Source organism: Schistocerca americana, chromosome 9 (genome assembly GCF_021461395.2).
Source record: "Schistocerca americana isolate TAMUIC-IGC-003095 chromosome 9, iqSchAmer2.1, whole genome shotgun sequence".
Classification (NCBI taxonomy): domain Eukaryota; kingdom Metazoa; phylum Arthropoda; class Insecta; order Orthoptera; family Acrididae; genus Schistocerca; species Schistocerca americana.
Window position 1 is genome coordinate 63,607,475 of NC_060127.1, and position 22,367 is coordinate 63,629,841.

The 22,367-nt window shown below is 50.9% G+C and overlaps 1 protein-coding gene across 1 annotated transcript in view; it reads left to right on the forward strand.

Annotated features, from left to right (window-relative positions):
• Positions 1 to 2,678: 2,678 nt before the first annotated feature.
• Positions 2,679 to 22,367, forward strand: part of LOC124551007 (histone deacetylase 8-like) — a 76,187-nt gene continuing 56,498 nt past the window's right edge. Inside the window, exons 1-2 of the mRNA XM_047125851.1 lie at positions 2,679 to 2,837; positions 3,452 to 3,641. Coding sequence (XP_046981807.1) covers positions 2,748 to 2,837; positions 3,452 to 3,641 — 280 coding nt within the window. The 5' untranslated portion in view covers positions 2,679 to 2,747. The remainder of the gene's footprint in view (positions 2,838 to 3,451; positions 3,642 to 22,367) is intronic.

Consider the following 22,367-nt stretch of genomic DNA (forward strand, 5'->3'; position numbering starts at 1 on the left):
TTCTTGCAGGTTCATGAACATTTATTTTTATCTGTTATTACTTTTATGTTGTAAGTTCATGTATTGACACGTTCCATGACCTTGGAGATTTGCTCCTCAATTTGGTCCTACGGAACTTGACGTGTAAATAAATAAATAAAATTAACCTATGTAGGTAAATCCTAGTTACAAATTCCAGCCGCTCCATGATTCATATGTAAATTATTTTTGCAGTTATAAGCACTGAAACGTAATACCATTTCTACATTGTGTAACTGCTCTCTAAAACTACTGCAGGGTATAGCAAAAATTGGAATCAGTTAACTAGAACTGACCTTCTATATAAGTCAATTCTAGTTACCAATTCCAATATTAGCAACTTTTTTGGAGTAGTTTAAAGAGCAATTACAAACGCAGAAATCCTATTTCATTTTAGTGTACACACGTGCAGAAAAAACGATCTAATTAATGAATCATCCAATGGCTGGAATCCGTAGCTAGAATTGACCTATATAGGAGGTCAATTATAGTTATGGATTCCAACTTTTCGATGGTTCATAATTTTCGACATTTTTGCAATAAGTCTGTGGACTACGTTTTCGTAGAATTTCTAGATTTCTTATTGGTCTCAGAACTACCATGAAAAGTTAGTGAATATTGTAGGTACAACTTCTGATCTTTTCTTGCCTGGCTGTAGCGTCGCAGCTATTAGGGGACTGCAGATTTTTGCAGTAAGTTTGTTACGCTATGGCAAGCTGTTTTGGAAGCCTGCAGTACAGTAGCGTTCGGTGGCGGCAGGCATGTGACCCATTTGTCGCTAAAGCGGACTGTGAGAATGCTCACTGTGGCACATACTAAAATCACTTATTCACCTCGCCTAAGAAACTAAATAACTACGTCATCTGTTTGATTCCAAATTTGGTACATGACCTCTTTATTATTCAGACGAACTTTGTGTCAAAATTTGATATCGGTACTTATAATAGTTTTGGAGATATAAAAAACCTATTAAAAAGGTACTTAACTGACACTTATGAAAGTAAATTCAGATAGTAACAATAACAGTTTAAATTTCTTTTGTTATTTGAAAACAGTAATAGCCCTCTTACTGTGCCGATTTATTTTATAAAGATTTTCAAATCTAAACTGTCGATAATATTTCATTCGTAACGGAAAAAACAGTTTAAAAGTTAATATTTATATTTTGTGTTAGGATGAGAGTAAATGAAAGTGAATGCGTGTGTGTACGTGGGACGTACGTCAAATTTCAGTTCTACATTGTATTAGACCTTATTTAACTAGCAAGTGTTGAAAACGTGATTAGGCAGACGCTTAAAAATGAACTCCAACTATCCAACGATAGCCTACTTACAATGTATACGCGAATGCAATCGGTAGATAATCCACTACCCGGTGCAATGATGCCATAAACATCACAGTGATTTGCAGAGTATGAATGCAGATTACGAGTCCAAATTCCTGTAAATAGAGACACCTCACAAGAGTAAACTGGTCAGGAGATAACGTTCAGTTAGGCTTACACTTCAGATCCTCACAAAAGGGAGTCAAAATTATCAAAAATAGAGTAAAAGAAAAGCTTTTAGTTTTAACCAGGGTCGTGAGGTTTATATTCAGCTGCGAAACTTTGTATTTATATTGTAAATATGTATAGGTTTTTATTTCTGTTTACGTGTAGTCGGGTAATGTTTTCACATTCTTTGAGCTTCTTTAACTTGAGAATCCACACTTAACGATAGTAATTTAGATTATTTTACTATGTGCTCCACTGGTTTTCTACCAGTAAAACCAGATACTTGAAAGAATTAAACTCCCGTATATAAGGCAGTATCAAATTACTTTAGAATTGTGATAAACTGTTAAATATTTGATTTTAATCGTTTAAGCGGGAGGAAGTTTAGAAAATACGATACGATATTGCAGTGCCTGTGTTTTGTGATTACTATGCGAAGTTCCTTTGGACATGCATGTATGTCGAAAGAAACAGGCACTGCGGCGACTAAAGCCGTTATGGAATACATTAACAGTAAAAAAGACAATAATCAGCTGTAGAGTGGAATGACGACGCATGGTTGACATGTGGGAGTTCGGGTCTGGCTCTGCGTCGTGCTCGGATAGCCAAATTGAAAGGCAACCGCTCGCGATGAGCGGGAAATCTGAGTTCGTGTCCCCGCCCGGCACAAATTTTCACTGTCGTCATTCCGTTCATAGCTGACGGTGTTCCTTATTCGCAATTGGGAATGCTGTTAATGTGATTTTAGGAAAGGTTTGAAACTACGCAAGAAGTTTGACGTAAATCGCTAAAGTGCTCCTATTACGAAACATTGTGTGGATATAGTCTCAGTAGCTTGCGCTAAATTTTAAGCAAAACCTAGTTACTCAATCATCTCAATGTTTATGATGTCTTATCTCCTGAACAATGTGTTGTACAAATATATGAGTTTGGAAGAAGCATTCAGTGGTGTGTGTATATACTGTCTGGAAAGTGTTCTGCCAATAAACTTTTAATACAAGATTATACCTCAAAATGAGAAGATTGCGTATGACAACATTTTGAATTTTCGAATTCGATCAATAATTATTCGAAATTTTAATTTTTTTTTTCCGCCCCTGGAACTAAGTTATCGATAGCTCACGTAGGATATTTTCTGTCGATAGAATCTGTTATCGATAGCTGACAATAGCACAAGTAAACATTCCGCGAATTTGAAATGTTAGTTTATGCTGCAGTTTAATATAAACGGGGGAAAATGAGCTCCAATTGCACAAAGAAAGTTGTATATATTGACAGTAAGCAACTGAGAAAGGAATGTGATAGAATTCCTCAAGTCAACGGAAGGGTGAGTTTTTTTTCCTAATTCAAGGGTAGATGTTATAAAGTGATTTGGCGCTAACAGTTATACTTGCGTTTTTACTATCAGAAGCATTATATTTTTCCAACGTAATTATTTACACGCATTTCAGACTTTTCACATAATCTACTGCCCCGTATTTGTTCCTTCTTTCGTATTTGTAGAGCTGCAGTTCCTTTATTTATTGCATTGTCTGTTTGCAAACTGAGTGTATTGCAGTGAGAAGCTCATTTGCAACTATGTCATTAGCGATGTAGGTAGCCACGTAATTGCGGAAAAGTATAGATGATGAGGTACAACTGCGCATTATATCCAGTACCTTTTGTGTTTTTCTCACAGTCAATCTGTAAGCATAATTCAGAAATCTGTTAAGCTGGTCAACTCGTTTTTCTCGTGTCAAAGAACGGGCAAATAATTCATAACTCTCCCCTTATTCAGGCTGCTGGTTTTACTGTTGAGAATATTTAACATATTTGTAAATACAGATTAGTTATTTGTCGGAGAGAATTATCATCAAGTTATGAAGTGTGTTTATTTTTTCTTTATTTCATCATATTTTGGCATACAAGGAACAGTACTAATGGAAACGAAATCTTTTCTAGGCAACATTAGTCCATGAACTGATTGTAGCCTGTGGTTTGTTAAATCATCTTACCCCAGTCCCAAGCCGGCTGGCAACAGAAGAAGAGATAAGTTCATTTCACTCTAGGTTGTATATTGATTTCTTACAACAAGTTAATGAGAGTGATGACCTGGAGGCCCATGAAGATGAGCAGGAAGAATTTGGTCTAGGCAAGTTATATTACGACACACAGTTGCTATTCTGTCTTGTGATATGTACTATACACAGTTTAAAATAAATTGGATGTGGATTTGTGGTTGATTACACGCACCTTTTCAGGATTTTTTTACTCACTTGCATTAAATCATTTTCCATTAGATATTGCATGTAAAAAAAAAAACTTAAAACAAGTAAAGTAATTTCATTTTTAAAGTGTTAGCCTATTGTGCATAATTATTTTGCTGTAATTTTTGGAGGTGATATCAACATCATATTCTGTAATTCCTGCTTGCTTCTTGCTATTCCCCATTCTTTCACTCATTCCTGTTATTTTCGGCTTTGAGAGGAGCAAGCTAAACATCATAAAGGTCCTCCAGCTGTATTTAACAGTGGTTGCTGTGGCAGCCTGAAGATACATTTAAGTTAACATACAATAGCTGAGCTTACAACTCTAGAGATGAATCTCTTTATGTAGTATAGATATGGCCCACACAAGGGCCATTTGAAAAACATTTTCTCCCAACAGTCTCCTCCACCCACCCACTTCCACCTTTCTCTGTGGGCACTTTCACTCATATTAGTTTTTGCAGCTAATTGTGATACACAGTGTATGCAGACGTTCCATATGGGTGCCCCTGATGCTCCTGTGTACTCAGTAACTCAAGTGGCCTCTACTAATTGTGAAATGTCCTTTACGGAAATGTTACAGTTGTTGCACCGGTTTCAGCATCACACACCAAGTGGCGACTTCTGTCTCTTGGGCCTTAAGCTGGCTGTGACTGACATTGTGTACTGTGAACTGGTGATTAGACTGAAATGACTCACAGTTTTCTATATGCAAACCATTGAGAGCATAACGGTGTGTGTGGCTCTGTTATTCATGCTGTCACAAGGACACTGGCATTGTGGTGTGTAATTAAATAGAAAGTACCTGAGGTTCCTTGTAATTTCCCAAACCGTGTTTTTCTCCTGAAACATAATTAGAAGAGGCTTTACCTTTGATTCAGCACTTGTGTCAATAGCTTTATCTTATCCAGTTATACCAAGCACCCTCGTTTTGTTTGCTGGCTTGTAGGCTCTTGTCTCATGTGTAAAATACTGTTAACAGTTTCTGTTGCATCCACTTTGAAACGCTAAGTGACTGTGAAATGTGACAAGGTACTGCAGCATAAACTGAAGGCAGTTAAATTTGCCCAGCCTCAGCTTGAGAAGTGCAGATACGCCTATCTTGTAGTTCAGCTTGATTGTGTTGAGTGCCCACAGCTGAAATTAATGTTGATTCTGGTACTGAGCGCCACGGGTTTCAAATCCACGCCAGACAGCATGAAGGTCTCTGCAGCAGTTGTGCCGTAAGCTGTGGCTGTACGTGCTCCTGGACCCCGAGTCTAACGTGAGGTTACCACTGTGGAGCATGTGGTCCCAGCGGCCAATAGTGACATATCCTGTCGTGTATTTAGGCGGCTACCTTTCACTCAGCGAGGTAGTCTGGTAGTAACATTGAGTCGGTTGATATCTCGCTTACAGACATCATGTTTACGTTGTATGTGCTTACTTCCCGTTTACGAGTGGATGTTGTTTTGAATTTGTGAGGTTATCTCTTGTGACTCCATTGCTTAATACTGTGTTGTTGATCTTGGTGTCTTGCTCTGTTGTCTGTCGTTGTGCTTGTCCTTCCATTCCCGTTCATCCGTCTCGTTTGTTTGCGGTCCCTCCCATTCGGTCCTGCCCCATTTTCATTTGCGGCAACCCTGCGACCGTTCCTGTCGCAGTTACAACATTGATAATAAAAGAAAATCACCTCGGCTGTATTTTTTACACATTTATTGTGTTATGGCCTGATTTATTTCTTTGAACATCTTCAGCTTTCCAAGTTGCACTGAAGTAGAGACGTAGATGGTCTGGTCATCATACGTAATGTTAAAAACCACATCCAAGAACACTGATCTCAAAGGCTCTTAGATGTCTTTAACGTTACATATGACAGCTGGACCATCTATGCATTGACTTCAGCACAACTAAGCAGCCTGATAGTGTTCAAAGGAATGAAGCCGATCATAAAAAAAGTAATAATTACAGCTGAAGTAATTTTCATTAATAATTATCATTTCTTGGAGTTGTAAGTACTCGAGCAATATCTGGTGGGATGTACTTGGTTGTAGGATACCACCTGTCTGCTTTGACCCATTAATGTGCCACGGTGTACTGTGATGTCATCAAGCTGCGGTGTTTTTGTTGTGGAATGGATGTGAAATGTTGTTGTAGACGGTGTGGTGGGTTAACAGGTGGCATGCTGTAGCAGTTTAATTACATGGTGGCGACGTATTTGTGAGGTATGTCATCATGCCATTTAGTATGCAACATTTGTCATGATGGGAGTATATGAAATTATGTGGTGGCACAAATGGAATATATTTTGCAGAATATTGCCATGTGATACAGAATATCTCACAAAATTGAAACTGTACTCTTAGGTGCCTGAGTAAGTGGATCAGTGTTTTTAATTAAATTGTGGTAGAATGTATGTTGATCAGTGTTTATTAGTATATCCTGTTGCCATGCAACTCTATTAGTAATAAACATCGATCCACCTACCTCCCCCATGATTTAATTAAGAATAGATCCACTTACCTGCTCCCATGATTTCATTAAAAACATTGATCCACTTACAACGTTTATCAAAATTTATGTTCTCGTGGGTTCTGCTATCTTGTCGTATCTGAGTCACACTTTTTCAGGTTTACTTCCCATTATTCACCAAGCGTACAATTACAAACTGCAACATGCATAAGACAAGCCACTGACACCGTAAGTACACTTTCACTCATGGGTTGAGCTATGTAGGTGAGCTGGAGATTGGGATACAAGATTTTGTAATTGTGGTCTAGGGTTGAGCTATAAAGGTTAACTGGAAATGGGGATAATGTGATCTTATGGTTTTGTCTGGTTTTATTTTATGGTAGTTTGAAGCTGTCAGGTCAGGATGGCAGTGACACTTATAGTTTGTGCAAGAGCTGATGGGGAGTCTTTCATGTCAACAAAGCCTCAATTCTTCATAGAGCGTTTGGAGGAAAAGTTTGAGGAGGTGGAGGGCTTGTCCAAAATGCGCTCTGGGTCAGTATTGATAAAAACGGCATCCTCTGCCCAGCCACGAAGGTTACTTGCTTGTGACAAGTTGGGGGATGTTTTAGTTACCATCACACCCCATAAGAGTTTAAATATGGTCCAGGGTATTATTTTCCATAGGGACCTTCTTTTGCAGTCTGATGATGAGCTGCACTCCAATTTAGAGTGTTGAGGTGTTCATTTCATCCAGCACGTCCATCGGGGTCTGAATAATCAGATTGCTGCCAGTGCCTTCGCCTTGGCCTTCAGGGTGATAAATTACCAGAGAAGGTCAAGGTGATGGTCTACCGATATGATGTCTAGCCCTATATCCCTCCCCCGATGCAGTGCTTTAAGTGCTGGAAGTTCAGCCATATGTCCTCTCGTTGTACTTCCAGCATCACTTGTCGAGATTGTGGACGCCAATCACATCCCAATACTCCATGTGCCCCACCTCCCACCTGTGTCAACTGCAGAGAGCATCATTCACCTTGCTCGCCAGACTGCAGGATCTTACAGAAAGAGCGAAAAATAATGGAATATAAGACCCTGCACCGACTGACCTATACTGAGGCTAAGAGGAAATATGAACGACTCCATCCTGTGCGAATGATTCCTCATATGCCACCGCTGTGACAACCGTGATAGCCCATCAGTTCAGCGAATTCTGGTCGATTCACCAAGCCATACAACTCCACACGCCTCCTTGCCCAGGGGGGCACTACCCACCCTGTTCCTCCTGCACCACCTACCTCGGGACCAACACCCCACCCCCCACTCATCAGGGACGTATGTCCCCGTTTCTAAGCCAGAGGAGTGTCTAACTTCTTCGGCTCCTCGCGCTCGCAAGGGGTCCCTTGAGTTCCTCTCTTCCAAGGTTTCCACAAGTGGGAAGGATGACGCCCAGCAGTGGCATAAGTGCCCACAAGCAGCTGGTCGTAGGGCTTCGCGATCCTCCTTTGTCCCGGAGACTGAATTGGTGCAGCCCTCCCAGCCAGTGAAACCCAAGGAACAGCAAGAAAAGTCCAGGAGGAAGACCTCTAAGACAAAGGAACGTGTGGTGGCACCCACCCCACCCCAACCTTCAAGCTCTCTGTCTGGGGGCAAGGTAGAGATACTGGTTTCCGCTGAGGACCTAGATCTCTCCAGACACTCGGACACAATGGATGTCACTCGCACAGGTACTCAGTCGGTGGCAGCAGGTGACCCAGCGGCGTAATCTGCCTCCTTGGTCCCTACACGCCCTTCTCGGCCATGGACAGTGTCATCCTCCAGTGGAACTGCAGCGGTTTTTTCCACCATCTTGCTGAGCTCCGACAACTTCTCAGCCTTCACCCTCTCCTCTGCAGTGCTCTTCAGGAAACTTGGTTTCCGGCGATGTGAAACCCCGCCCTCCGTGGCTGTCGGGGTTATTATAGGAACCGGGCAGCGTATGAGAAGGTATCTGGTGGTGTCTACATCTACGTCCTTCACTCCGTTTACAGCAAATCTGTCCCTGTACAAACACCTTTAGACGCTGTTGCTGTTCGGGTGTGGATGCCTCAGGCTGTTACTGTCTGCAGTCTCTGTCTTCCACCGGATGGTGATGTCCCGCGGCATGTCCTGGCTGCGCTGATAGCCTAATTGCCACCACCTTTTCTGTTGCTGGACGACTTCAACACCCATAACCCTCTGTGGGGTGGATCAGTAGCAACAGGCCGAGACAGCATTGTTGAGCAAGTATTGGCACAGCTAGACCTTTCTCTTTTAAATAATGGTGCCTCCACACATTTCAGTGTGGCGCATGGCATGTACTCAGTCATCGACCTTTCGATCTGCATCCCTAGCCCATTACCATCTGTCCAATGGAGTGTGCATGACGACTTGTGTGGTAGTGACCACTTTCCAATCTTTCTGTCACTCACAGCATCACTCTTTTGGGCGCCCCTGCGGATGGCCAATGAATAAGGCTGACTGGGACTTGTTCACCTCCATTGCCACTATTGAGCCTCTTCCCAATGACGATATTGGTGCGGTGGTTCACTCGGTCACCACCGGCGTCATTACTGCTGCAGAATCTGCCATTCCCTGTTCTTCTGGGTCCCCTCAGTAGAAGACTGTGCCTTGGTGGTCACCCAAGATCGCTGAGGTGATTAAAGATCACAGGCAGGCACTCTTAACGTCACAAGTGGCTCACCTCATTGGAACACCTCATCGCCTTTAAACGGCTCCATTCGTGAGCCTGCCGCCTCATTCGCCAACGCAGGCAGGAGTGCTGGGAAAGGTATGTCTCCACCATTGGCCTCTGTACCTCTCAATCACAGGTTTGGGCCAAGATCAGGTGACCCTCTATGGCTATCAGTGTACCTGCGTATGGCCGTCAGTGTACCTGCGCTTTCATTGAATGGAGCAGTCTGTACTGACTCCGACACAATTGCAATCCACTTAGTGGAGCATTTTGCTCAGAGTTCCGCTTCTACGAATTACCCACTGGCCTTCCGCTCCCTGAAAGAGCGGTTGGAGCGTCGGAGCTTTTCATTCCAGATGCGCCACCCTAAATCGTACAATACTCTTTTCAGTGAGTGGGAATTCCAAAGTGCCCTAGTCGCTTGCCCTGATACGGCTCCTGGGCCAGATGGCATCCACTGTCAGATGATCAAACACCCTCTCGGTGGACTGCCAGCGATGCCTCCTAGACCTTTTCAACCATATCTGGGTCGAGTTGCCATCGCAATGGCGAGAAAGCGTCGTAATCCCCATGTTGAAACCTGGCAAGGACCCACTGGAGATGGACAGCTACCATCCCATTAGCCTCACCAACGTTCTTTGCAAGTTGCTCGAACGCATGGTGAGCTGGAGGTTGAGTTGGCTACTTGAGTCTCAGGACCTTCTGGCTCCATCCCAGGGTGTGTTCCATAAGGGCTGCTCTGCCGCCGATAATCTGGTGTGTCTGGAGTCTGCCATCCGTACGGCCTTTGCCCGCCATCAGCATCTGGTTGCCGTGTTTTTTGACATGTGGCAGGCATACAATGCGACATGGCGGCATCACATCCTCTCTACGGTTGGGGTCTTCGGGGTCTGCTCCCAATTTTCATACAAAATTTTCTGTCACTTCATTCCTTCTGCGTGCAAGTTGCGGCCTCCCATAGTTCCTCCCAAGTTCAGGAGAATGGGGTACTGCAAGGATCTGTCTTACGTGTCTGCCTCTTTTTGATTGCAATTAATGGGCTCGCTGCGGCGGTGGGAACGTCTGTCTCATCTTCCTTGTATGCTGATGACTTCTGCCTATACTATAACTCCACTGGCATTGCAGCTGCTGAACGGCAGCTGCAGGGCGCTATCTGAAAGGCGCAGTCTTGGGTTGTAGCACATGGCTTCCAGTTTTCGGCTGCCAAGACCTGCGTTATGCATTTCTGCCGGCGACGCACTGTTCACCCTGAGCCATGGCTTTATCTTGACGGCAAACCTCTTGCTGTGGTGGAGACAGATCGGTTTTTGGGATTGGTTTTCGATTGACTTGGCTGTCTCATATTTGGCAGCTTAAACAAACGTGCTGGCGGCATCTTAACACTTTTTCGTTGCTTGAGTCACACCAGCTGGGGCGCCGATCAGTCTACCCTTCTACGACTGTACCAGGTGTTAATTCAGTCCCGTCTAGATTATGGGAGCCTGGCTTATGGTTCAGCATCCCCTTCTGCATTGCTGTTGCTGGACCCCCATCCTTCACAGCGGGATCCAACTCGCCACTGGAGCTTTCCGAACAAGCCTTGTCAACAGCGTACTTGTGGAGGCAGGTGTCCCTCCATTACGGATCCGGCACCAATGATTACTGGCAGCTTAGGCTACACACGTTTGTAGCTTGCCCGGACACCCCAATTATCGTCTCCTGTTCCTTCAGTTGGTTGTCCATCTTCCGGAATGGCGGCCCCGGTCAGGGTGAACGATCACGGTTCACGTCATAGCTCTTCTCTCTGGGCTTGAGGTTTTCCATCTTCCACTTCTTTTCCGGGCCCCTCTACGTATACCCCCGTGGTGTGTGCCCCGCCCATGCCTTCAGCTCGATTTGGCACAGGGCCCAAAGGACTCAGTCCCTCCTGAGGCCCTCCACCGCTACTTTCTTTCGATCCTTGCCACGTTTCAAGGCTCTGACATTGTCTATACTGACGGTTCGATGGTAGCTGGTCGTGTCGGTTATGCTCTTACTCTCGGGGATCATTATGAACAACACTCATTGCTGGCTGGCTGCAGTGTTTTCACTGCCGAGCTTGTTGCCATCTCTCGCACCCTAGAGTATATCCGCTCCTGCTCAGGTGAGTCCTTCGTTATCTGTAGTGACTTCCTGAGCGGTTTACGAACTATCAACCAGTGTATCCCTTGCTCTCATCTGGTGATGGCTATCCAGGAGTCCCTCCATACTCTTGCCCGTTGCGGCTGCTCTGTGGTCTTTGTGTGGACCCCAGGTCATATCAGCATCCTGGGAAATGAATGTGTTGACAGGCTGGCCAAATAGGCTGTTGGTGCCCCAGCCTTGGAGATAGACCTTTCGGAGAGTGATCTAGGGTCAGTTTTGCAGCAGAAGTTACTTTGCGCCTGGGGTGAAGAGTGGCGCACCCTTCCTTCAGCCAACAAACTTCGGGCCATCAATGAGGCTACAGGCGTGTGGTGCTCCTCCTTGCGTGTCTCTCGCAAGGAGTCTGTTGTCCTCTGCCGGCTATGCATTGGTCACACCTGGATAACACAGCTATTTATTGCGCCGCGAGGACCCACCTTTATGTCGCTGCGATTCAGCTTTGACGGTGGTCCACATCTTGTTGGACTGCCCACTTTTAACTCCGCTCAGGCAGATGTTTGCGCTGCCTGATACACTTCCTGCACTTTTATCAGATCACGTTGGGATGGCAGATTTAGTTTTGAGTTTTATTCATTCGGGGGGTTTTTATCGCTTGATCTAAGTGTTTGCCCTTTTTTTGTGTTGAGTCTGGCCTTTGGCCTACGATTTTAGACTGGGGTTTTTAGTGCATTTCTTGGTGGTTGGCTTTTCCTTTTTTGTTTCTATTGTTGGCCAACCACTGTCACACTTGGTGTGATTTTAATTCCTTTTGTCTGGTCTCTGTCTGTGTCTTCTTGTCCTGTGTTGTCTCTTGTCATCTCCATTGTTTGTTTTTATTCCTTGTGGGGGGTTTCAAGTTCATGGAAACAGGGACCGATGGCCCTAGTAGTCTGGTCCCTTCAATCCCACAAACCGATCGACTGTGAAGGTCAAGGATTCTTGTGTCAAATTGTCACTATTGATGAAATGTGGATTAGATACTTTAAAACAGTTGAAATCGCAGTCCGATTGCTGGAGAGCTTCAGATTTACTGAGTTTAAAAAAATTTTGATGCACTCAGTTAAAGCTCAAGCAAATGGTGATTCCTTAATCATCATGACAGATTGTCCTATGTGGAACAAGTGTCACAGCAGTGTATTGTCATAAATCCACAAAAAAAATTGTGCAGGAAAATGCACAAAATCAGATCTCAGTCATTTGAGGCTGGGCCACTAATTCTCCATGACAATACTTGCCCACATATCGGTAACGTTGTGGTCCAAAAACTGCATGAATACGGATGGGAAGTGTTGCCACATCCTCCCTACAGCCTGGACGTGAGACCACCAGACTTCGACTTGCTCCCAGAGTTGAAAAAACTTATGTGCGGACATTATTACCTTTCTCTGGGAGAGCTTTCTACCACTTATACCCAAACCATTCGGCAGATAAACAGAAGTTGTCTCATGTGTAGAATAATAGAGCTTCTGAGTTGTTGGTATTCAGTCATAGAGAAGCAGGGAAACTATTTGGAAGTATTGTAAAAGAGATATTGGGGAAAAAAATAAATGTGTAAGTAAAAACAATGTTAGCATTATTTATGAAATGACATGTCCCTCATAAATTGAAGCGTGTGTTTCACTTTCCATCCGAGGCGAAAGCCTTGGTGGAATCAGTTGATGATGACCTTGGACTCCAAAAACTGGGCGTCTATAGCATCCATTGCCAGTGTGGGAAAATGGATGTAGGCCAGCCTGCCTGAACTTTACAGGAGAGAGGCACTGAGCATGAACACTGTACAGACAAGGAACAGCCTAAAGACCACTTTGGCAGATAACCATCTCTCTTGGTTAAATTGTGAATTATCAAGTCACAAATGTGTGGCAACAGTACAATACCTTCTGTGCCTGTAGAATCTCACTACATGGTGGACCTAAAAAATAAAAACAGTGGCTTTCAATTAAGCAAGGCATGGGACTCCAGCCTTGACCATGATCAAAGCACAACATCTTTCTATGTAGAAATCCACTCATGTTATGACACTTGAAGAGGGTGAGGAGGCATTGTCACCACTGTGCATCTGAGGACATTGGGTCAAGCCGTGAAGTCACTCTTCTCCAGTCACCATGCCAGCTCCTCGTCCAGCTGGAACCAGTGCCATTCAACTGAAGACGAGAAATATTAACAAAATTGAACATCATTATATTTAAATTAAGCAATATTGAACATTTTCCCATTGCTCTCTTTTATTGCAACCACTTATGAAAATTACAGAACTTAATGACTTGTCACGTGACAGTGCTGAATAACGTGTTAATTTTGATTCTTCTTGACTTCTTATGAACCTCTTCTTTCAGTGATTTATTGGCTTTCCTTTGCACTATTTAAAGCTTGCTGAAGGGGGGAACAAGAATTGCAAGAAGTTGTATGGATAAGATATTCACTGGGATGTATGTATATATCATGCCAATAACAGTATTATGTACAGGAAACTGATAATGTTACAGGAACTCAGTATTTAAATCAAAGGAGTTTCTTGTTTCGGTGGAAGACCTCAGTAGCTAGGGGGCCTCTTCAACCTCTTCTGCTTGCCTGGAACAGTTACAAAATAATGATGACCAGTTCCTTCATGCCACTGTCTTCCATTATAAAATGCATTGATCTTGTGTAACCTATTAAGTGATGCTGTACATGAACATTATAACTCGGAATTTCATTATTGACTCGCTAAGCTACCTCAGGGGATCGGAAACTTTGGCTAGTAAAATTTTCTGACAGAATTCGTCAGCCTTTTCCACTGCAAAATTTATGGCACTTCCTGACTAAAAGAAAGGGTTGGTTGATATTACACATCTTGAGGCATCAAAGAATCATAGGTTTGGTAATGTAGGGGAGAGAGAGAGAGAGAGGAGGGGGAGGGGGTTGATTAAAACCTGTAGGAGGAGACAAATGCTTGAATACAGTAAGAAGACACAAATTGATTTATAGGGCTCAGTGGTTATGCATAGATGAATAGGCTTGCACTGGATAGTCTGGGGTGGATAGCTGCATCTAACCAGTCTTTGGGCAGAAAGCAACAACAAAATAACGTAACATAGCTGTGAAGATGCTGCTGTAATTACTGTGAGAAGCATTTACAAATGCCTGTGAATCTACAAAAGTTATTTCACAAGTGATTCCTCGGCCAGTGTCCACCAAAATTCTAATTCCTGGAACAGTTGCTAGGTCTTTGATTTTGCTATAAAGCCACAAGTAGTCAGGCACAGAAGAACTGAGAGCTACTGAACAGCTGTGTAACTTCCCATGGATTGTGCTGGTGGTGTATCTTTTACTTGACAAATATCTTGGTGTAAAACAATTAATTGTATTTGGTAGGTACCAACAATGCCATGCATAATGCAACAGTTTTGCAATCTACATTGTCGTACACATATCGAGGGAAGTGTTCGTGAACTTCCAGATAGAGGGAGAATCGTGATGGCTGATGCGAATAATGTAAAGCTACACAGTAAGTTGAAATCACAATATTTCAAGGAACATCCAAGACAGTTCTTTCTTGTAAATATGTAAGGACAATTCTTCAAACATTGAAAGAAAGTATGCTGGTCGTGCGTCTCTTGTAATGCTGTGTAAAAATGGACCAACCTTTTCTCCCATTTGCCAGTGTTCCCACATTTTCTCATCAGCACTGTGGTATCAGTGAAATTGCAAGGAACAAGCTCCCTGCAGTCTTCGAGAAAATGGTTTGGTGGTGCTCATGATGTTTCAGTGAAAGCCGAGAAATCTGTGTCTTTGACAATAACTGCAGCTGGCCCATCTGAACGATTTGAAGATGAAGATGCTCCTGTTGCTCAAAAGATTATTTCTGCTGCTGCCAGGAAACTAATACAATGTGATAGCTTATTATTTTAAAGAATACTATTGCCTCTTTATTTTGATATGTGGTTATCAGTATGCCACTTCCATGGTTTATAGAAAGCTGTGCTTTCTTAATTTTTATGGCTGGACAAAAGACAACTTCAGTGTCATCCAGTGCTTCATCCAGGGCACATTGACAATCCTTGTCATTTCACCTCTGATAAGCAATTTCATTAATATACAAAGAAAAACCTATGCAAGTACAAGAAGGAAAGTGTGTCTGTGTCTATGTCTCATATATATCTTTCGGGAGTGGGGAAAACTCAATCATGGTGTACTTGTCACAGACCTTCTCCTGGTCCTTACAGTGAGAACTCTTTTTTTTTTACCACCAACCCTATCAATCAGACGCAATCCAATATCAATATTGAAACCAGCCTAATTCAGTTCACTTTTGTATCAAACTGTGATCCACCCCTCACAGCACACAAATCACCCTCTGTTAACTTTACAGAATTTCCTGATCTTGAACTTTGCCTCACCATAAATCCCAAATCCATTAAAATGCAAACCATCCTAATGTCCACTGAAAGAACCATGATACTCTACCTAAAAGCTGATCCTTGCCCTACAAGCTGACCTGCCGATAAAGGCTCCACTACTGTGGTTATAATCCACAGTGATTAATTGGCTGAAGGAATCAGCCAGCTGTAAAATATATCCACCTACAAACTATTCCACAGTGACCCCATTCCACAAACTGAACAGGATCTCCAATATATCTGTAAATTCTTCAGTATCACAGTACCCCACTCTCCCTCCCCCACTCTCCCTCCCCCACTCTCCCTCCCCCACTCTCCCTCCCCCACTCTCACCCCTCCCCCACTCTCACCCCTCCCCCACTCTCACCCCTCCCCCACTCTCACCCCTCCCCCACTCTCACCCCTCCCCCACTCTCACCCCTCCCCCACTCTCACCCCTCCCCCACTCTCACCCCTCCCCCACTCTCACCCCTCCCCCACTCTCACCCCTCCCCCACTCTCACCCCTCCCCCACTCTCACCCCTCCCCCACTCTCACCCCTCCCCCACTCTCACCCCTCCCCCACTCTCACCCCTCCCCCACTCTCACCCCTCCCCCACTCTCACCCCTCCCCCACTCTCACCCCTCCCCCACTCTCACCCCTCCCCCCACTCTCACCCCTCCCCCACTCTCACCCCTCCCCCACTCTCACCCCTCCCCCACTCTCACCCCTCCCCCACTCTCACCCCTCCCCCACTCTCACCCCTCCCCCACTCTCACCCCTCCCCCACTCTCACCCCTCCCCCACTCTCACCCCTCCCCCCTCTCTCTCCCCTCCCCCACTCTCTCCCCTCCCCCACTCTCTCCCCTCCCCCACTCTCTCCCCTCCCCCACTCTCTCCCCTCCCCCACTCTCTCCCCTCCCCCACTCTCTCCCCTCCCCCACACTCTCCCCTCCCCCACACTCTCCCCTCCCCCACACTCTCCCCTCCCCCACACTCTCCCCTCCCCCACACTCTCCCCTCCCCCACTCTCTCCCCTCCCCCACACTCTCCCCTCCCCCACACTCTCCCCTCCCCCACTCTCTCCCCTCCCCCACTCTCTCCCCTCCCCCACTCTCTCCCCTCCCCCACTCTCTCCCCTCCCCCACTCTCTCCCCTCCCCCACTCTCTCCCCTCCCCCACTCTCTCCCCTCCCCCACTCTCTCCCCTCCCCCACTCTCTCCCCTCCCCCACTCTCTCCCCTCCCCCACTCTCTCCCCTCCCCCACTCTCTCCCCTCCCCCACTCTCTCCCCTCCCCCACTCTCTCCCCTCCCCCACTCTCTCCCCTCCCCCACTCTCTCCCCTCCCCCACTCTCTCCCCTCCCCCACTCTCTCCCCCTCCCCCACTCTCTCCCCCCTCCCCCACTCTCTCCCCCCTCCCCCACTCTCTCCCCCCTCCCCCACTCTCTCCCCCCTCCCCCACTCTCTCCCCCCTCCCCCACTCTCTCCCCCCTCCCCCACTCTCTCCCCCCTCCCCCACTCTCTCCCCCCTCCCCCACACTCTCTCCCCCCTCCCCCACACTCTCTCCCCCCTCCCCCACACTCTCTCCCCTCCCCCACACTCTCTCCCCTCCCCCCACACTCTCTCCCCTCCCCCCACACTCTCTCCCCTCCCCCCACACTCTCTCCCCTCCCCCCACACTCTCTCCCCTCCCCCCACACTCTCTCCCCTCCCCCCACACTCTCTCCCCTCCCCCCACACTCTCTCCCCTCCCCCCACACTCTCTCCCCTCCCCCCACACTCTCTCCCCTCCCCCCACACTCTCTCCCCTCCCCCCACACTCTCTCCCCTCCCCCCACACTCTCTCCCCTCCCCCCACACTCTCTCCCCTCCCCCCACACTCTCTCCCCTCCCCCCACACTCTCTCCCCTCCCCCCACTCTCTCTCCCCTCCCCCACTCTATCTCCCCTCCCCCACTCTCTCTCCCCTCCCCCACTCTCTCTCCCCTCCCCCACTCTCTCTCCCCTCCCCCACTCTCTCTCCCCTCCCCCACTCTCTCCCCTCCCCCACTCTCTCCCCTCCCCCACTCTCTCCCCTCCCCCACTCTCTCCCCTCCCCCACTCTCTCCCCTCCCCCACTCTCTCCCCTCCCCCACTCTCTCCCCTCCCCCACTCTCTCCCCCTCCCCCACTCTCTCCCCTCCCCCACTCTCTCCCCTCCCCCACTCTCTCCCCTCCCCCACTCTCTCCCCTCCCCCACTCTCTCCCCTCCCCCACTCTCTCCCCCCTCCCCCACTCTCTCCCCCCTCCCCCACTCTCTCCCCCCTCCCCCACTCTCTCCCCCCCTCCCCCACTCTCTCCCCCCTCCCCCACTCTCTCTCCCCTCCCCCACTCTCTCTCCCCTCCCCCACACTCTCTCCCCTCCCCCACACTCTCTCCCCTCCCCCACTCTCTCTCCCCTCCCCCACACTCTCTCCCCTCCCCCCACACTCTCTCCCCTCCCCCCCACACTCTCTCCCCTCCCCCACACTCTCTCCCCTCCCCCCACACTCTCTCCCCTCCCCCCACACTCTCTCCCCTCCCCCCCACTCTCTCCCCCCTCCCCCACTCTCTCCCCCCTCCCCCCACTCTCCCCCCCTCCCCCCACTCTCTCCCCCCCTCCCCCACTCTCTCCCCCCCTCCCCCACTCTCTCCCCCCTCCCCCACTCTCTCCCCCCCTCCCCCCACTCTCTCCCCCCCTCCCCCCCACTCTCTCTCCCCCCCTCCCCCCACTCTCTCCCCCCCTCCCCCCACTCTCTCCCCCCCTCCCCCCCCACTCTCTCCCCCCCTCCCCCCACTCTCTCCCCCCTCCCCCCACTCTCCCTCCCCACCCCCCCCCACTCTCCCTCCCCACCCCCCCCCCCCTCCCCCCACTCTCCCTCCCCACCCCCCCCCTCCCCCCACTCTCCCTCCCCACCCCCCCTCACCCCACTCTCCCTCCCGACCCCCCCTCACCCCACTCTCCCTCCCGCCTCCCCCACCCCCCACTCTCCCTCCCGCCTCCCCCCTCCCCCCACTCTCCCTCCCGCCTCCCCCCTCCCCCCACGCTCTCACCCCTCCCCCCACTCTCCCCCACTCTCTATCCCCTCCCCCCACTCTCCCCCACTCTCTATCCCCTAGCACACTGGACTCGCATTCGGGAGGACGACGCTTCAGTCCCGCGTCCGGCCATCCTGATTTAGGTTTCCCGTGATTTCCCTAAATCGTTCCAGGCAAATGCCGGGATGGTTCCTCTGAAAGGGCACGGCCGACTTCCTTCCCTGTCCTTCCCTAATCCGATGAGACCGATGACCTCGCTGTTTGGTCTCTTTCCCAAAAACCAACCATCTCCCTCCCCCACTCTCCCTTCCCTCCCCCCACTCCCCCTCCCCAACACCACTCTCCCGCCCCTCCCCTCCCCACACTCTCCCTCCCCTCCCCTCACCCGATTCTCCCTCCCCTCCCCCCCACTCTCCCTCCCCTCCCCCACTCTACCCCATCCCCTCCCCCCACCCTCCCGCCCCCCACTCTACCCCATCCCCTCCCCCCACCCTCCCGCCCCCACTCTCCCGCACCCCACGCCACTCTCCCGCCCCCCACCCTCCCGCACCCTACCCCACTCTCCCACCCCCCACCCTCCCGCACCCCACCCCACCCTCCCGCACCCCACCCCACCCTCCCGCACCCCACCCCACCCTCCCGCACCCCACCCCACCCTCCCGCACCCCACCCCACCCTCCCGCACCCCACCCCACCCTCCCGCACCCCACCCCAGCCTCCCGCACCCCACCCCACCCTCCCGCACCCCACCCCACCCTCCCGCACCCCACCCCACCCTCCCGCCCCCCACCCCACTCTCCCGCCCCCCACCCCACTCTCCCGCCCCCCACCCCACTCTCCCGACCCCCACCCCACTCTCCCGACCCCCACCCCACTCTCCCGACCCCCACCCCACTCTCCCGACCCCCACCCCACTCTCCCGACCCCCACCCCACTCTCCCGACCCCCACCCCACTCTCCCGACCCCCACCCCACTCTCCCGACCCCCCCCACTCTCCTTCCCCTCCCCCCCACTCTCCTTCCCCTCCCCCCCACTCTCCTTCCCCTCCCCCCCACTCTCCTTCCCCTCCCCCCTCCCACCCCACTCTCCTCCCCCCCCACCCACCCCACTCTCCTTCCCCCCCCCACCCCACTCTCCTTCTCCCCCCCCCACCCCACTCTCCTTCTCCCCCCCCCCACCCCACTCTCCTTCCCCTCCCCCCCACCCCACTCTCCTTCCCCTCCCCCCACCCCACTCCACTCTCCTACCCCCCCCCCCCCCCCACTCCACTCTCCTTCCCCTCCCCCCCCACTCCACTCTCCTTCCCCTCCCCCCCCACTCCACTCTCCATCCCCTCCCCCCACTCCACTCTCCATCCCCTCCCCCCACTCCACTCTCCATCCCCTCCCCCCCCACTCGACTCTCCATCCCCTCCCCCCCCACTCCACTCTCAATCCCCTCCCCCCACTCCACTCTCAATCCCCTCCCCCCACCCCACTCTCCTTCCCCTCCCCCCACCCCACTCTCCTTCCCCTCCCCCCACCCCACTCTCCTTCCCCTCCCCCCACCCCACTCTCCTTCCCCTCCCCCCACCCCACTCTCCTTCCCCTCCCCCCACCCCACTCTCCTTCCCCTCCCCCCACCCCACTCTCCTTCCCCTCCCCCCACCCCACTCTCCTTCCCCTCCCCCCCACCCCACTCTCCTTCCCCTCCCCCCCACCCCACTCCACTCTCCTACCCCCCCCCCCACTCCACTCTCCTTCCCCTCCCCCCCCACTCCACTCTCCTTCCCCTCCCCCCCACTCCACTCTCCATCCCCTCCCCCCACTCCACTCTCCATCCCCTCCCCCCCCCCCACTCCACTCTCCATCCCCTCCCCCCCCCCCCACTCCACTCTCCATCCCCTCCCCCCCCCCACTCCACTCTCCATCCCCTCCCCCCCCCACTCCACTCTCCATCCCCTCCCCCCCCCCCCCACTCCACTCTCCATCCCCTCCCCCCCCCCCCACTCCACTCTCAATCCCCTCCCCCACTCCACTCTCCTTCCCCTCCCCCCACCCCACTCTCCTTCCCCTCCCCCCACCCCACTCTCCTTCCCCTCCCCCCACCCCACTCTCCTTCCCCTCCCCCCACCCCACTCTCCTTCCCCTCCCCCCACCCCACTCTCCTTCCCCTCCCCCCACCCCACTCTCCTTCCCCTCCCCCCACCCCAATCTACTTCTCCTCCCCCCACCCCAATCTACCTCTCCTCCCCCCACCCCAATCTACCTCTCCTCCCCCCACCCCAATCTACCTCTCCTCCCCCCACTCTACCTCCCCTCCACCCAACTCTCCCTTAACCCACCCCCACTATCCCTCTACACCCCCCACTCTCTCACTACCCCCCACTCTCCCCCACCTCCCCCCCACCTCCCTCAACCCCCCACTCTCCCTCTACCCCCCACCCCCACTCTCCCTCTACCCCCCACCCCCACTCTCCCTCTACCCCCCACCCCCACTCTCCCTCTACCCCCCACCCCCACTCTCCCTCTACCCCCCACCCCCACTCTCCCTCTACCCCCCGCCCCCACTCTCCCTCTACCCCCCGCCCCCACTCTCCCTCTACCCCCCGCCCCCACTCTCCCTCTACCCCCCGCCCCCCACTCTCCCTCTACCCCCCACCCCCCACTCTCCCTCTACCCCCCACCCCCCACTCTCCCTCTACCCCCCACCCCCCACTCTCCCTCTACCCCCCACCCCCCACTCTCCCTCTACCCCCCACCCCCCACTCTCCCTCTACCCCCCACCCCCCCACTCTCCCTCTACCCCCCACCCCCCACTCTCCCTCTACCCCGCACCCCCCCACTCTCCCTCTACCCCCCACCCCCCACTCTCCCTCTACCCCCCACCCCCCACTCTCCCTCTACCCCCCACCCCCCACTCTCCCTCTACCCCCCACTCTCCCTCTACCCCCCACCCCCCACTCTCCCTCTACCCCCCACCCCCCCACTCTCCCTCTACCCCCCCTCTCCCTCCCCCCCGCCACCACCACTCTTCCTCTACCCCCCCACTCTTCCCCTCCCCCCCCTCTCCCTCTATGTCACCCCCCTCTCCCTCTGCCCCCACTCTTCCTCTACCCCCCCCCCCTCTCCCTCTACCCCCGCCCCCCCCACTCTCCCTCTCCCCCCTCCCCTCTCCCTCTACCCCCGCCCCCCCACTCTCCCTCTCCCCCCCTCCCCCCTCTCTCCCTCTCTCCCTCTACCCCCTTCCCCCCACTACCCCCCACTCTTCCTCTCTCCTCCCCAGTCTCTCCTCACCCTGACCACTCTCTGCACTTTGCTCCTACATGCTTCCTAGTGGCCATAAGCCCAACCACCCAGGACACCCTATAGTGGACGATTACTGTGCACATACAGAGAGGATCTCTGCTCTCATGGACCGACACCTTCAGCGTATTACCAATAACCTACCATCCTACATAAGACACGAACCATCTCTTCCACTGCCTCTCCACAGTTTCTGTTCCTTTACTGCGTGGCACCCTGCTCTTCATTGTTGGTGCCACCTCCCTCTACACTAGAATTCCTAATGCCAATGAGCTTGCTGCTATTGAACACTGCCTTCCCCAACACCCAGCTGACTCCAGACTGACAATTTCCTTTCTGGTCCCCATGAGCAACTACATCCTTGCCTGCAGTTACTTCTCCTTTGAAGGCACCACCTACAATCAAATCAATGGAACAGCAGTGGTCACCCCCATCGGGATCATTCTGCATCAAGCTATTCATGGGTTATGTAAAGGAATCCTTCCTAACTACACAGAAACCCAAACTCCTCACATTGTTCAGATTCATGGATGACATCTTCATGATATGGGCTTAGGGTGGGAGCACCGTATCCACATTCTTCCAGAGCCTCAACACATTCTCCCCCATTTGCTTCAACTGGTCC